Source organism: Ictidomys tridecemlineatus, chromosome 7, assembly GCF_052094955.1.
Source record: "Ictidomys tridecemlineatus isolate mIctTri1 chromosome 7, mIctTri1.hap1, whole genome shotgun sequence".
Taxonomy (NCBI): Eukaryota; Metazoa; Chordata; class Mammalia; order Rodentia; family Sciuridae; genus Ictidomys; species Ictidomys tridecemlineatus.
Window position 1 is genome coordinate 42,952,689 of NC_135483.1, and position 17,067 is coordinate 42,969,755.

The window sequence follows — 17,067 nt, forward strand, 5'->3', positions numbered from 1 at the left end:
GTTTGGCTCCAAAGTCCAGGCTCTTCATGTTGCAGGGAACTGCAGGACTCAAATAATGACAAATAGCTCATTTGCATTAACTCTTACTAATGCACATTTGATTCAATAACTCTGATAATGGACATTACTTATGGAAATAAAGAAAACTGAATTTTATAATAATGTTATCATAATAATGGTAGTAATTTGTGCTTCTCTGAAACCATTTATTGTATTCTTTCTTTAAGAGTTAGATCTAACAAATTGTATTTTTGTTAGGAACTCAGTAAAAAAAAAAAAAAAAAAAAAGTCCTTTGAGGTTTGAGGATATAGCTCAGTTGGTAGAGTGCTTGCCTCCCATACACAGGGCCTTGGGTTCAATCTCCAGCAACACAAAAACAAATAAACAAACAAAAAACTTCCTTTGAACTAAGTGACTTGTCTTATTTATTCTTCTTGAGGTTATAGTATCTGGTACACATATTTATTAGACATGCACTCAGTAAATGAATGAAAAGATAAGTGAGGGATTACCTGAAGGCTAACTATGAGAACCGTCTGAAAAGTATCATATGATATTAGGTTTTGCTGAGGGGAGAGGGTTGCAAACACTTTTATAATGTATTATTTTTATATGATATATATTTTAGTGCCATGAGGTACAGTTACCTGTAGTATGACATTTGAATCATAAAGTCACTGTTCCTGCCTACCTTACTGATATCATCAAGTGGCTGATTGTTGGCATTTTCCTTTTGCATTATGTTTATTAGATCCATATGAAATTTCTTCACATTCAGAAAAACAAGTGGATTGTTTATTGAGATAATTTTCACCTGCTGCAGGCTTTCCTTTTAAGGAAGAAAAAAGAAGTAGGTTTAGAACTCTGAATTAAATAAAATGGAATAACTATACCCAATGAATCTAAATCTTTTAACTCCAAATGTCACTCAGTTGTAGAAGCAATTCCTTAACTATCACTTTAATTATTAAAATTTGTTTAGAAGATTTAATGCACTATCACACTTCTTATGGAGAATATGTACTTCCTCTCTATTATGAAACATTAATAACATGAGACAAGTCTACAGCTTTTTAGAAAGTGGTCCTTATTCCTACTGACTGGGCTTTGGGGACCCAAAAAAACTAGAATATACAAAGAATGCCATGAAGACCTATCTTCCCAAATTACCTCTTCCATTCAACCTGTCATTAAAATTAATGTACTTAACCATCCATATTTTTCAAAAATGAAAATATCTTCCAAATGGTCAACTGTCAGTCCTTTATCTCAATAATGTCATGAACTTTCTTTAGCTGAAATATGACTTTATAAGTGATAGTCCTAATTGGAAGGAAGAGACAGAGAGTTTGTGTCCAGAATATAGATTTGCTTTGGGCAGCATTTCAAGGCATTGAAAGATGCAGAACTGAAGAAGGAAACATTTTGACACGAAAAGGTGTCTGTTTGGGCCAACTGCCCAGGTTTAACTGGCTATATTCAGTGATGAGCAATGGAAACTGTCCTCTCTGTGACTCTGGGAAAGAAAAATGCACAGGATTTGGTCAATTCTATGATATGATAACTCCTTACCAACTAACTTCAGGCTTTAGTATTCACATGGAAGAGAAGATGCAGAAATTGGTCATGCATGCAGGCGGAAGAGAGATGAAAGAGAAAAGATTAGGTACATTCATTTGGACAATTCATTTAACCTCTTTACATTTCCTCATTTTTAAAATTAGCTCCATGTTTAAACTAGATAACCTCAAAAGTTTCTAAAAACTATTGATTTAACTCTAGCTAATGAGGAGATTGTCAATAAGTAAGTCAAGAAAACTTAAACTGCCAAAGTTTTAATCAAGAGTCAACTTCTTAGAATCCAAAAATAAAACATGAATTTCCTAGATTTGTCATAGCTAGTCACCACAGTTCACATGAGATTGTGTCAGTCTATTATTTTAAGATAAGATGAAAAAATATGTGTTTGAATGGAGATATTCATTGTCCCAGGAAAGAAACTGTGAATGAAATTGAATTCGCTGAATCTGAAGAGATCTCCCAAATTAGGAATTGGTGCTTTGAGTGAATAAAGTGTAGAAAGTACATGAATGTAACAGGAATAACAGATCATTATATTTTATGTTAGCTATTCCATCCACCAACTCATATTCAAATTTTGCTCAGACTTAGTTTCTTCCCATCTTAGTTTGGACATAAAATGTTAAGAAACCAGTGCGGTATAATATTTAAGTAAAATCAAAATTTCCATGTGGTGTAGTTATTATTCAGTGGGTTGATGAAACTCAAATAAATCAAGGTTTATGGACAGAAGAAATTTCCTGCATTTTCATCTTCTTGAAAATAACCTCATATACTTCTTCATGTGGTTAGCCCTTAAAGAAGGTAAAGATTAGCCAGTTTATTAGCCAGTGACTTTTAAATTGAAAAAAAAAATAGTTATTCCAAAGTTGAATTCTGTCTTAAAGCTAAAGATATCAATGCAATTATACATGTAGGGTTGATACACTGAAGACTTCAGGGGCCAGAGAATCAGACTAGAATTTTGTACAAACACTGAATTGTCATAACGAATTCAAGGAAAGAAAAAAAAGAGACAGTGGAAAAGTTAAGTCTGGAAACCCTCAAAGGCTCTGAACTCAGCTCTCTGTGAGGCGAGTCTTTCCATGCTTATTAAAATCACAAGCCATTTCTCTGAGTGTTGCAGGAGTACTCTTGATGTTACTACTTGGAAATTCTCTAACATGAGTCCTTCTGGTGGGAGGTCTATTCTGTCTATTTTGAAGGAAATCATGAGGTACTGAATGAAACAAGTGAATATAAGAAATAAAAGATAACACAGATTCAAAATGAGGGCAATTTTTTTTAAATTGGCAAAAATAATTCAAGTCAACATTTTTTCCCTTACTTTAAATTGTTTTGACATCTCTTAAAGGAAAATACTAGAACTCAAACACTATCAATTGACCCTCCTAAGCATAGGCAGGGCAAGACAATTTATGTAGTTTATTTCTTTAAGAAGGTGTCTACTGTGAAAAAAATCTAATCCTCTAGGCTTTCCAGAACCACTGAACTTAATTACCCTCTATTAACTATGCAATCTCATTGACTGGATTTTTAAAAAAGGAACACCATGAACAAATTTTGATTTATTCCTTTCCCTATTCTCTTTCTTCCTGTACCATTTAATCCAGAAGACTAACAGTTTTGTTTGATTACTTTATGGAAAAGAGGTTTCCAAATGTCTGAACTAATCTGGGTCATGATTTGACTATGCCTTGTAGGTATATGAACCATGGTATGATTTTGTCTGAATGCTAACCGAAAGAGATTCTCTTTTGTTCTATTGATTCATTGCATATCCACTGCTACATGAGTGGTGGTCAACATATGTACCATTGGAAGTTCACAATAAATAGAAGTAGAATTATCACATTTCAATTTTCAAAATGCATCACCTTATATGATATATCAAAACTATTGAATCCACAAACGTGATAATTTCACAGAGGAAAAAGGAAACTAAACTTACATCATCTGTTTCTGTCTTCACTTTAAATTCCATTTCTTTCATGTTTTTTATACTTAAAGTCTTTGCTCTAAAGTTAAGGCAGATAGAAAATACAACAAGTCATTTCCTGATCACTACATTAACAATGAAGAAATGAAAGGGATGTCATTTATCTTTACAATTAGAAAAGTGTCTGAAATGGTTTAGATCCTATAACCCATTTTTTCACAAGACATTGGTAAATCTATGTATCTCTGGGATATTTGAAAATAGAGAGTAACAACATAGACATCTAACTAGAGATTAATAAACGAAATTTACCTCATTTGGGTTCCCAGAGCCCCATATCTCCAAGCTGTAAGAGGTGGATTGGTAAAGAATTATAAAAGAGAAAAGATGAGAAAGCATGCAGTATTTGATAAAATCTTGTTTGTGGAGGAAATAAAGGAAAGGGGGAATCAGGGGCAAGACAAGTCAGATAATAATGAACTGTAGATACAGATTCTATAAAGATGGAGTCTATCAAGAGTCTCTAAACACATTTTTAGGAATATAATACACATTTCAAAAGAAGGATGAGAAGTGAAGAGGAGCATTTTCAGATGGCTACTGGGAAATCAGAAAAGGTAATGGATCAAAATAGGGGAAATAATTTATAGATGTTCAGTAGATATTTAAAAAGGAAGTGTGTTCCTCAATAAATTATCCAGAAATTTACAGTTACTTTATTTTCCAAGTGATTACTGCTGTTACATAGTTTGTGTCTCATTGGATACTATATCCCTTCACATAATTTAAAAAAAATCTCTGAGTACATGGCTAAGGGATTTATTTATTTTAATATATTTTATATATTAGCTACAGTTTGGATCTGAAATGTGCTCCGAAGGCTTGGTCAATATCCTGTGTCACTATGGGAGGTGGTAGAAACTTTTAAGAGTGGGGTGAAATTAGATCATTGGTAGCATGTCCTCAAAATGGATACTGGGCCAGGTGTGGGAGTGCGTACCTGGAATCCTAGCAGCTTGGGGAGCTGAGGCAGGAGGATCATGAGTGCAAAGCCAGCATTAGCAACTTAGCAAGGTTCTGAACCACTCAGCAAGGGCCTTTCTCTCCCTTTCTCTCTCTCTCTCTCTCTCTCTCTCTCTCTCTCTCTATATATATATATATATATATATATATATATATATATATATATAATGAACTGTATGAGTTCATTATTATATGAGTTATATATATGAGTTGGGGATGTGTCTCACTGGTTAAGCACCACTGAGTTCAATATCTAGTACCAAAAAAGCAGAGAGGCATTGGACTTCATTCATTTCCCCTCTCTCTCTCTCTCTCTCTCTCTCTCTCTCTCTCTCTCTCTCTCTCTCTCTCTCTCTTTCCTTTCTGATCATCATGAAATGTGCAGTTTTGCTCCACCACAGTCTCTCCACCATGATATCCTGCCTTACCACAGGTCCAAAGCCATCAACCATGGACTGAATCCTTTGAAACCATGAGCCAAAATAAACCTTTTTCTCCTTTTAAGTTCATTTGATCCCAGGTATTTGTTACAGCAATAGAAAGCTGACTACATTCTAGCTTAAAATTTTGATATTTTCTTCACTAACATTATATATTATACATATAACATTTATCAACATAAAACATGTTCTTATCTCTTTATCTCTAATTCACTTATAACAGGTAAAACATGAGACTGTAGTAGTAAATGATATACAGAATTAAACAAATGGGAATAATAACATAGATCAGTAAATAGTTCTATTAGAATCTGTCTCAACAGCTTTCTGTAACAACACCACATACTTCGTTGCTGATTAAGAAAAAATAGTATTTAAATAAGATCTTACCTTGGGAAGCGTCCTATCACTATAGCTATGGTACAGACGACACCAAACAGTAGTCCCACATTGGCAGCAAAACATATTGTAAAGATATATGTACTGACCCATATGCCCTAAAAGAGCAAGAGAAAACAGAAGGTGTGGGTTCTTTGGTGTTCTCATCTTTCTTGTGATTTCTAAATCCCTCACCAATCTTAATCTACAATATTCCTATGACCAAATCTCTCAGAAAGTAGATAATCATTTATGAAGTGGTAAACAGAAGCTCAGGTACACAGAAGCAAATCCCGGCTCCACCAGACTCTCAGTAGCAGTAGAGGTGGGGAAAGTTTCCTTCTTTTATTTCCAGGCACTGCCAAACCTTAGTTCAATCTCCAGCAATCACTGTTTTGAAGATCTGTAAACAGTTGATCAATGTGTGCGTTGTTAGATACATGCCATGATTTCCTATTGCTTCCTCATGTAATGTAACAATATCACAAGTAATTGTTTGCAGATTTTTGTTTTTCTCAAAAATATTCTGTTTTCAAGGATTACTATAAAATTACCAATATAGTTTATTGCCATATAAGACTTTCAAAGCCTAGTGTTTAAGTGATTGAATCAAGCAACACTGCCAATTCTACTTTAACATATTAAGATCATTACAATTTTTATCTATAAGGGCCACTTGTTGTAAAAGCTAAACAAACAAACAAACAAAAAAAAACGGGACAACATAGTTCTTGGGAATATTTCAAAAAGTTGCAATAAACTAATTCTCTTTTAGATTGTATTTCAAAGTTACTCTACCTATGTCCATGCCTGAACTTATAATTGCAACAAGATATTGTAGTATAGTTGGCTTTTCTAAGCTTTGTGCTGAAAATAAAATCTTTAAGGGAAGAATAATTTGTGAAATCCAGAAGATTATAGTTCTAAATACAAAATCCTGCATCCATCAATTAGTAAAATGACAAAATTTTCACTTTCTTTTCTCCCAAACAATTACACCACTCTGATTATATATACAATTTTCAGTTGATTTCCTCTGTCCCAATGTTTACTTCAAAATGTAATTTAATTCTATTCATACATAAACAAAAAAAAGTAAAAACTACTTTGTAATCTGAAAACAGCATAAGATCTTGGGAGAGGGAAGTTATAGTTCTTTTTTTCAGACACATTTGAAACAAACATTTCTAAAGGTAATTTTTATTGAAAATGTTTTTTCTTTGTCTATATTACTTATCTACACTGAGCTTGTATGATTCTCAAAAACAGACTGTTTTAAAAAGCTAAGCCTTTAGAAGCAAATGGAAAGATTTTTTATCTGTAAAATTCCTTTTGATATTAAAGACACAAGCATTCTGGAGTAAGAGAATATATATTTTAAGATAATTCACACATAAGCTCCATCTCCTATAAATGGCAATGCTGAGTTAGGACTTAGCTCATTCACAACCTGTCATCTCTTAGGTTAGGACACTGAGATGATTTTCCTTTATTGAGATGAATTGGCAGTCATATGAGTCTTCTATTTGTGTAGTGTTTTTTTTTTCCTTTTCTAATGTATTACATTGTACTCAATCATATACAAAATAAAGACTGTAAGCTTTTGATCATTCTTGCAACTTTCTGTGAGGACTCTGAGTCTTACTCATCCTTGAACACTAAATGAACCTGCTTGAGTGTGGCAGAACAAGACCTCATCAAGAGTTTAAGAATCCAGTTCCTCCTGGCCAGCCTCCATGATTCAAAACGGCATGGGCAACTAAGGATGCTGGACCCTGCCACTTAAAAAACCACAAATCCTGGAGGCCAGGACTCATCAGAGCAACCAAAAATTTTGGTGCCATCTGGTTCTGTTTTTAAAGCATATTTACCCTCCCACAACACCATCTATTCTAAGTCAAGCTCTTCAAATGCTTCTTTTTTTCTCTGTGGCCACATTTACAACTTTAAAAATATAACAAATGAAAATCAATAACATAGATCAGTAAATAGTTCTATTAGAATTTGTCTCAATAGTTTTCTGTAACAATTCCTGTTAAAGACCCAAATGTTGGTTATTACAGTTATTATATATTGATTAGCTCTTGGGTCCCTTTTATATTTTTCATCATTTGAAAAAAAATTGAAATCCACAGCCCTTAGACACAAACTTACCCCCAGGTTAAGCTTAAATAGAGAACACATAAAGTCTTGCTTCTAATAGAATATCTATCAGTGTAAAGCACAATTTAACAATGAATGGGTCATCTCACCTTTCCCTTACCTATCTATTTTACTGTCTGTTTTGGTGACAAATTCATACCATTAAATTTTGATAGATCTGTTTAGCTATTCAAACTCTGTTCTGAGTCCCTGAGTAAAACTTCCATTTAGATTCTTTATTACTTCAAAGAGGGTTCTGACCTACAACTCAAAACAGAAACTATATTGAACTGTAAAAAAAATTAAAAAATTAAAAATGTTTCTGATTTTTCATGTGATAACTACTTACATGACTTTTTAGCCTTTAAACCTTCAAATTATTTTACATACACATACACTCACACACATAGACAATTTGTGGTAATTTTTCTTCCACTACACTGTAGGCATATTCTATGTATTGAATAATCTAGATATGTTATGTTTACTGAGTAATATAGCCTATATCCACAAAAGTCTAGGCAATATTTTGTTGCTCCAAATATTATATCAACATTATATCCCAATAATCCATGGCTTTTTGCTGTTGAATTCCTTAGAAGATAAGAAATATTCATCTATTATCAAGCTAATCTAATGTCCCATTGAATCATCATGCACCTGGTACACCCATGTCAAGTTTCTCAATCTTACTCCTTGCCTATACCATATGTTCTCTCTTTAACTTTTCAATAATCATGTCCAAGCAATATATACTAATTTTAAGCTCTTAAACCATTTTCCAAGTTATTATAAAACATCTTCAAAGTCAACAACTCATTAATGCAAATGCATTAATTTCATACCCAAATCTACCCTTCCTCCAATGTTCTCCTTCAGTTAGAACAGTAATATCCTTCAACACACTATAATTAGAAACAGTTTACTCTCTCTTCTTTCATCACTTGTCAAATCATTTCCCAAGCCCTATCAATTATTAATCAAAAACATCTAAAACCACACCCTTTTTCAATTTATTAATGGTGCCTAGTTTACACCTTACTATCCCTTCCCTAGACTGTTCTGACAACTCCAATTATCTGACAACGATTTTTGTTATCTGCATTATAAATTATTTATCATACAGCTGCCAGAATTACCTAAGTATACATTTGGATATCATATGTAGATAGTATATTAAAGATTTCTGTACTCTATTCCTTTATATTAAAATAAATCAAATACAACCTATAAAGGGAAAAAATCAACTTCAATGTAAAAAAGAACATGTTCACAATCGTTAACTACAAAATAAGATACAATTCTGTCAAATACTGTGAAATCTGGATAATAATCAATGAGGATACGAGAAGGCAACACATTTTTTTTTCTCAGAGTTCAATCAATTTTACATGTTTGTCTAACCACTGGAATCCTGGGAATCCTGTGTGATAATCTTGATAAAAAACTTCAAGAGGCAAGAGCTTCTAAGTTCTACAGGGAAGGTTGAGCCACCGGAGAAGCAGGAAATATACCCATGGAGTTTTACATGATACAGTATGCCTGCATTGGCAGTGTCACAACCTAGCCATTTGTATCACAACCTAGCTTCCTGACCAAAGAAGACTTAGAGATGAAGCAACCTGAAGTATGAAAAGGAGACAAGTGTCAGGTTGCAAGAGAACCTGTGATTTCTGAGATTTTGCTTTAACTGGGGACGTGTATTAAAATGACATGCCTAAAACCATTCCTATCTCCTGCAATTCCCATGTAATTTTTTAGTAAATATTTAAGTTCACTTAAAAAATGCATATTCCTAATCATCAAGGTAACTACTTATAGAAAAGAGAAAATGAAAACATGAAGCAAAGACAAAGGATAGGTCTGAATATGTAATCAGAATCTCAGGAAAAAACTTTTGAAAAGATATGAAATATGAAAGAAATACTTTATTTAACAAAGAGAAAAACTTTGTTAAAGGAGATAAAAAAAACATGCTGGAAGAATTTAGGAAAGAAGTTGAGTAGAAATAAAATATTGGCGATATAAAAAATATTTAAAAGTAGAAAACAGAATAATTACAACTAGAAATTCATAATCAGAATTATAATAAATACAATAAATATAGAAACCACACCAGGGGGTGGGGAAGGTGGGAAGGAGTCATAGGAAAATACAGAGACATAAAAAAAGAAAAAGCAAAATCAACAAATATAATATTTGTTAAGAGGACAGAACAAATAAATTTGAAAAAAAAATCTCCAAAGATACATTAGAAGAAAAATTTTATAAATAATTATTGATTCTGAGATCAAAATATACATAATGCTCATAGAAATTTGAGATTTCTTTTTTGTTTCTGAGATCAAAAGGATATGTGGTGCTCATAGAAATTTGATACTGGAGCATTAACCACAGAAATATTCTGATAACATCACCAAATTTTGTGAGCAGAAAGAATGGCCTTCATTGTGTATTAATTTAGAAAAAAACAAAGTTGCATAAAATAACAAACTATCATGTTTACTTCTATTTCTCTTATGTTATTATTCAATGTCTAAAGATAATGCCAAGTCTAAAAAGTTCTGAAAGAAAGCATTTTAAACTCAGCCAAAAACTACATTTTAGTATTTGTGAAAAAGGTCAATATTTTTAAAATGTAATAACTTTGAATATAAAACACATGAACCCTTTTAGGAAAACTATTTAGTGATGACATACAGAAAACAAAGAGGTGAAATGAATAACTCAGAAATGAGAACCTATATTATTTAAAGATAAAAGGTAACCAATTTACATGCTTTTAAACAATAAAATTCTATATTTTCTATAACTCCATGAATGATAGTGTCTTTTTCCATTGATGTTCTTATCTAGAGTCTTAGATGTCATTCTAGACGGATCTACTTTATAGGATGAATTGGTGGTAAAGACTAACTATTTCAGTCTTTTAAGTATTTTTCAAATCTATCTTGTCTTGAACTTCATGATCTCAGCCCTGGTCTAGGCCTTCCTCATTTGCCTGAATTACCAGGGCAGTGCTCTAATTGTGTTATCCTCTTTCAGTATGATTCATTTCCCTAAAGTTACTCAAATGATCTTTTTAATACATAAAGCTTATTAATCTTGTATCTACTTCACCATTCTGTGATACTTCACTGTCTCCAGAATGAAATCTACTCTTTGCAAAAGTGGTCTTTCACAATCCAACCCATTCTTAACTTTTACAGCCTCATTTGTCATTACATGCAATTCACACTGCAAGTCCCACCCATGCTGAACACCTTGGTATGGAGATTCAAACATGCTCATGCTCATTCCTGTATCTTTGCACAGATGGATCTCTTTCTCTCTTCCCCAGATAAAATGGACTCATTCTTCAAATCTCCACCTAGAAATCACTTCTGAAAAGAAGCCTTCTCTGATATCTCCCGTCCCCTGCAATATGAAAACATGTTTCCTTCCATATGATTAATAAGCTCCTTAGAAATACCTTTCTCACAGGGTTATCCAGTAGCTTGTTGAATAAGTTTGCATCTTCTTATTTATTTTTCCCCATGAGTGATTTCATATAAACCACCTTTAAAATTTAAAAAAATGTTGGGCTGTGGTTGTGGCTCAGTGGTAGAGCGCTTACCTAGCGTGTATGAGGCACTGGGTTCCATTCTCAGGACCACTTATAAACAAATAAAGGTCCATCAACACTAATTAAAAAAAAGTCATGATCCTCACTCGGACTTGTTAATTGTCCTCTTGACCTGCAGTCTCCATTCATATTTCAGCTCTGCTGTGAGAGCCCTTCATATTAACCAGTACAAATGAGTGCTTCTGCCTCCACTTTTCCCCTGCACCAAGCTTTTTGAACTATAAGCATCTGGGAAAGATGGTAGCTCATCTCTACATTGCTCATGGCACTCGGCATCATACTTTGGTAGAAACTCAGTAATACTGCGCCTCGTTATTATGAAAGTAGGTATAAGTAGGTATTAGAAAAAACAATCTCCTAAGGCTCACAGAACAAAGAATCTGAAGGAGAGAAAATACATAGATCATGACATTTCAATATGGTCAATACCATATAGAACTAAACAGAAGGGTATTCATGAATTACTTCACCTATATGGAGAGGATTTGGATGCCCACATACAGACAGGTTTCTCTAAAATGTAAGTATGCTAAACATTTCTGTTCATTGAAACCACACTTCATCATTGTTCAGTACACTTTAATCTGTTCTCAGCAATAGCCTATTAACATAACGATCTTGCCAGTGTAATTCATTCACAATATTCATGTATTTAGAATGAATGTGATCACCATAAAGCCATTCATCCTATATCCACATAGCATACATTCATAGCAATTAATGCTAGTTTTACATACACACTATAAATCATCATATCTCTATTGGTGTGTACCTTCCTGATGAGCCTAGTTTCCAGAATCAGTTCATAATGTAAACTGGACATCCCCAATACACTCAAATTAGGTTTTTTTTTTTTTTTTTTTTGGTACCAGGGATTGAACTCAGGGGCACTCAACCAATGAGCTACATCCCCAGCCCTATTGTATTTTATTTAGAGGCAAGGTCTCACTGAATTGCTTAACACCTCATCATTGCTGAGGCTGCCCTTGAACTCATGATCCTCCTGTCTCAGCCTCCTGAGCCTCTGGGATTAGAGTCATGTGACAGGACACCATGCTTGGCTAGTTAGTATTTCTTTAAAAGTTCTCAAACTATACACAGAAATTCCATTTCTGTCTCTTATGAAACCAATTTCTATTTTAATGCTTTTATTAAGATTTTGAAAACAGTAACTGGTAGTTCGTAAAGTATACAAGTCTTAAAAGCCTAAATCTGTTTTTGGCAAATATAACAATAGTTTTATTTGGTAATGTGCTTAAACCAAAGAAGAAAATTCAGGGTGAAATTTCTACTCACCCAATCGATCTTATCCACATTCCAATATTTTTTTAAATCCCGGAACTGTATTAGCATTCCTTTCAGCCCCACGACAATAATACTTGCAAGAACACACTGCAAACAAAAATAAGCCAGTAAAAATCAAGATAAAGATTTTAGTCAGAAATTAAAAGGACCACAGTATTTTTTATTTCTTTGTTTTTAAAAGAAAATACTATGGAGAAGCTGTTAGAAGCAATTAGAAGACTAAAGTAATGCTTGTTTTGTTTAGAACTAATTTATTATTGTACTTTAGAAATATAATATCAATTCTAGGAAAATCACAGGACAAAAACTTCTGCAATTCCACATCCCAAGGTAGAAAAGAAGGAAGGAAAATCAGTGAATGATAAGGATGAATAGTATGTCCCTTCATAATTATACACTGTCACTTGTTTGAAATGTGTTTGTTGCAAAACTATGACACATTTATATTATTCATTTCTTTACAATTGTATTGAATCTCAATTATTTGGTTTTGCCAGAGGATGTTTATAACTCTCTTGAAAAGGGAACTTAATTATTGGAAGATCATTCCATGGAAATATTTATCTTCACTGTACAAGTGAAGAATTAGAGCAACAAAGGGTGGAGACTGGCTCTTTTTAGCCCAGCATCTTAACTTGAATCACTTTGGTGCCTCAGGCTTATAAAGAGCAAAAGGAACTACTGGTTCTAATGTTCTGAGCCACTTAGTATAAAGGATGTATCAAGGGTGGGACCATGTATTCTGGATCCTTCTTCCTTGCCCCAGCACACAATTATTTTTTTAACAAATTTCTTATAAAATTCTTCCAAAGTCTACTTTTTGTACAGCAGAGTATTTCTTGTTCCATACTCCAGATGAGCACAAAAGAACTAGTTCCAGAGTGTCATTTTTATATGGGAGCTAAAGAATTGGAAGATTGTCACAGTGGAGCTGTGGCTCAATGGTAGAGTGCTTGCCTAGCACGTGTGAGGCACTGGGTTTGATCCCCAGCACCACATAAATAAGTAAATAAAGGTATCGTGTTCATCTACAACTAAATGTGTGTGTGTGTGTGTGTGTGTGTGTGTGTGGTTTGTATAAAAACAAATCAGTCATGGTACTCTCCCTTGGTACCATCCTTACCTCATCAAATGTAGTATCTTTGCACCCCTCCCCTCCATTTATCTTTACTTATGTGAGACGATTTTCAGATTTAGGATTATTGATTTGACTCTTCCTAGAAATTGTATTCACAATGATTTTCATTAAAAGTAAATGGTAGAGAGTGAAAAACACTACGGTACCATGGGCAGCCAGTACAGCAAAGGTCCAATTGCATAGATGACTATAAGGACGAAAATGCAAGATATTAGACAGGCCACCTGTAAAACACAAGACAGGAAAGAAAAGAAGAAATTCTTGAACTTTTTTTTTTATTCCAAATTTGTAGATGAGAGTGACAAATTCTTAGTTCATCTTGATTAGAAGACGCAAAATGTAGGTCCATCATTGTTAAATTGCATAGACTGTCATTATGTTTTGCAGTCAGAAGAAGCTAAACATGACAGGTGACAAACTGGTGCAATCAAATTAAGTCAGTGATGAGAGAAAAGCAATTCCACACAAAGAAATAGGACACCATCAATGTTTACGGCACATCACAGCCGTGGCTTGCTGCTGTGGAATAGCAAAAGTGACATTCCAGGAAAAGACCTTTAGCCTGTTGTTGTTTAGCCCGACTCCCCCCTCCTTCTTCATACAGGGTTGTGTAGATAATCACTGGAAACGCAGCTTAGGGTTCTTCTGTGCTGATGACAAATCTGCACTGAAACACTTTCTCTCTGGAGTTCTTTGTTAGTAGGGTCTCTATATGAAATGGTTCTATGAGATTATAGGAGCAGTGAGACAGACTGAATAATCCTGAAATGTATAGTGTTCTAACCGCTGAGCCTGCTGGCAAAACGCAATTCAGAGCACCTGACCCCTGGAGCTGAGCTCTGCTGGAGGGAGAACCTGACTTCACATGACTTCATATAAACACTCGGCCACACGGTTGTGCTAATAGGAGCAAATCGACTCTCACAGACCACAGAGATGCCCAGAATATCATTATGGAGTCACTGAGGAAATCTTGACTTATCAGAATGGTTTAAATTAAAAATAATTGATTTCAAGGGCAGGAAGGGACATACAGCCATTGGAGATCTCTGGCATTGCTGGTGGGAGTGCAATATGATACAGTTACTTTGAAAACAGTTTGGCAGTTTCTTATGACCTTATTCACAAGCATAACCATAGACTTAAGGACTTAAGGCTGCCTAAGAGAAATGAAAGAATGTACCTATGTGAATGCCCATATATAAATATTTGTTAGAAATTTTGCTCATAAACACCATATAATATGTAAATAACTGCAATGTCCACCTTCGTTGAATAAATTGTGGCATAGCTATATGATAAAGTACTACTCAGCAATAAAAAGAACATGGATGAAATTCAAACCATCAAGCAGGAAAAAGAAGTTAGACATAAAAGATGATAAGATACTTGCATGTATGGTAATGCCACAGTGAAATTTGTTCTAATGATTATAATAATAAAAAAATGTTAATGTTAAGTAAATAATAAAAAGCTAGAAGATCCTTTATCTCGGACATTCTGAAAATAAAAGAAAAATTATAAGATTCCAAGGATGGGTGGAAGCGGAGAATTAACTATAATAGAATAGGAGAAAACTGTTGTGATTAAAATATTATATATCTTGATTGTATTTGTGGTTATACAACATACTTTTCTAAATTAAATGAACTAAAAAGGATGAATTTTATTATGGCTAAATGTACCTATAAACATGATTTGGAGAAGGGATCTGTCATAACTCCTTGCACACATGTGTGCACACCCAGATTTAGTATAGCCTCATTTCCTGCCTGAACCTGGTGCTTTTAAAGGGGGTATATGGCGGGGCATAGGGGGACGGTGGTTGAGGGCAAGTGCCCCTTCAATTATTCAGCTAAACAACCTCTCAAACAGGCCTTAGAACAGGCTTTTCCATGTTGGCAGAGGCTGAGGAAGTTTGTGTTCTCATATTTAATAGAACTACTCACTAACAAATCACAGTGGGTATAAAAGGGGAAAAATAATTCTCACATGGAAATGAGTCATTAGGCTTTAAATGACTGTCCACAAAAGAGATTAAATAGTACACCAAACTAACCATTTAGGAGTAATTGGTGGTTTTATGTGGTAAGAATTTCTTAAACAATAAAATATGCTACCTGTAATTCCTTTGGCCTGGAAAGATCTAGGTGTTGAAGTGCAGACCACAGATCCATTCAGAAAGCAGCTCAGTGACTGAGTAAATCTACGTTCTTATGGAAAGGAAACAACACTAACTGCTAAGGTTTGTTTCAAGACACAAAACAACGACATGTATCCTTTTTGTAAGACTTTTTTACGCCTATGCTCACCATGACCTTAAAGCAAAACTTTCCTTCTTAGGAGCTGGAATGAACTTAATTTGGAGGCAAATTGCTTGAAAGGATCTGAGGCAGAGGGGCAACAAGACTTCTCCAAGGTCATAGACACAGGGAGTTAAAAAAGAAAAAAAAAACACAGGCAATATAAATATGTACTGAATTGGGATCCCTAAAAGCCAAGTGCATTTTGGCACAACTCTATATATCGATAATTTTTCTGCCTCCTGCCAATAAGAGTTGATGATGGGACTCTGTGTGTTCAGTAGGAAGGTGGGGACACTGCAGAGCACAAAATGGCATTGAGATTAAGAAACTTTAGAATATGGACAAAATCATTTTTTTTCCTCTCTTTCCTTAAAAGATAACATGGCAGTTAAAAGAAGAGAAGATGAGGTGACAATCTTATTTTTAATAGTTTTAAATGTTGATAATAATCTTAATATAAATACACACATGTATCAAGGGATTTCTAAAGATTTGTTTACTTTTGTGTTTTGTTTTCCTATATTAATAACTTGTCTTTTCTCCTTGAGTCAAAGTAAGATATGCATCATAGTTCTAATATTAAACATTGGCTCTGATTGTAAAGTGGAGCATTTGATTTAGTAATGGAGAGTTTGCAAACACACAGTGGCCTGCAGCTTTATGCAGTAGTATTCAAAGTGAGGCAGTTCACTCAATTTTTTGCTTTTAAAAACAAGCTAAGATTTGCAAAGCCACACTGTTGAGTAAAAATTCAAATGTATTTTAAAATATATATATATATATGTATTATATAACAATATACTAAAAATGTGTTATACATAACAAAAAATTATTATATATAAAATATTATGTATATATATAACAATATACTAAAAATTACTGTTGAGTAAAAACCCAAAGGTATTTTAAGATTCATATATATATATAATATATATATTATACACATAACAATATAGTAAAAATTTTTATAGAACTTGCAACCCAAATAATTCTACTTGAAAACAAGGAAACACAACTACATTTAAGCTCTTCTCTAAATAATATTAACTTTCTTTTTGATTTTTAATATTCAAAAACAAACAAAACTGAATTAGTTCCTTCTTAATAAGTTTCAAATAGACCTAGACTGTAATTAGTAATGATACGCATTCACACCCTTAATTATCCACAGGGTAACCAGTGCCCAGGT

General features: G+C 33.7%; 1 protein-coding gene across 4 annotated transcripts in view; it reads right to left on the minus strand.

The window, feature by feature from the left end:
* Positions 1-17,067, minus strand: part of Slc26a7 (solute carrier family 26 member 7) — a 100,313-nt gene that overhangs the window by 17,580 nt on the left and 65,666 nt on the right. For 3 of the 4 annotated variants that reach the window (XM_013360095.4, XM_040293869.2, XM_078016930.1), the window contains exons 10-14: positions 13,719-13,796; positions 12,426-12,521; positions 5,375-5,481; positions 3,534-3,600; positions 693-830 (exon numbers count right to left, since the gene is read on the minus strand). In XM_013360095.4, coding sequence (XP_013215549.1) covers positions 693-830; positions 3,534-3,600; positions 5,375-5,481; positions 12,426-12,521; positions 13,719-13,796 — 486 coding nt within the window. The remainder of the gene's footprint in view (positions 1-692; positions 831-3,533; positions 3,601-5,374; positions 5,482-12,425; positions 12,522-13,718; positions 13,797-17,067) is intronic. The other variant, XM_013360096.4, reaches the window with a different exon arrangement.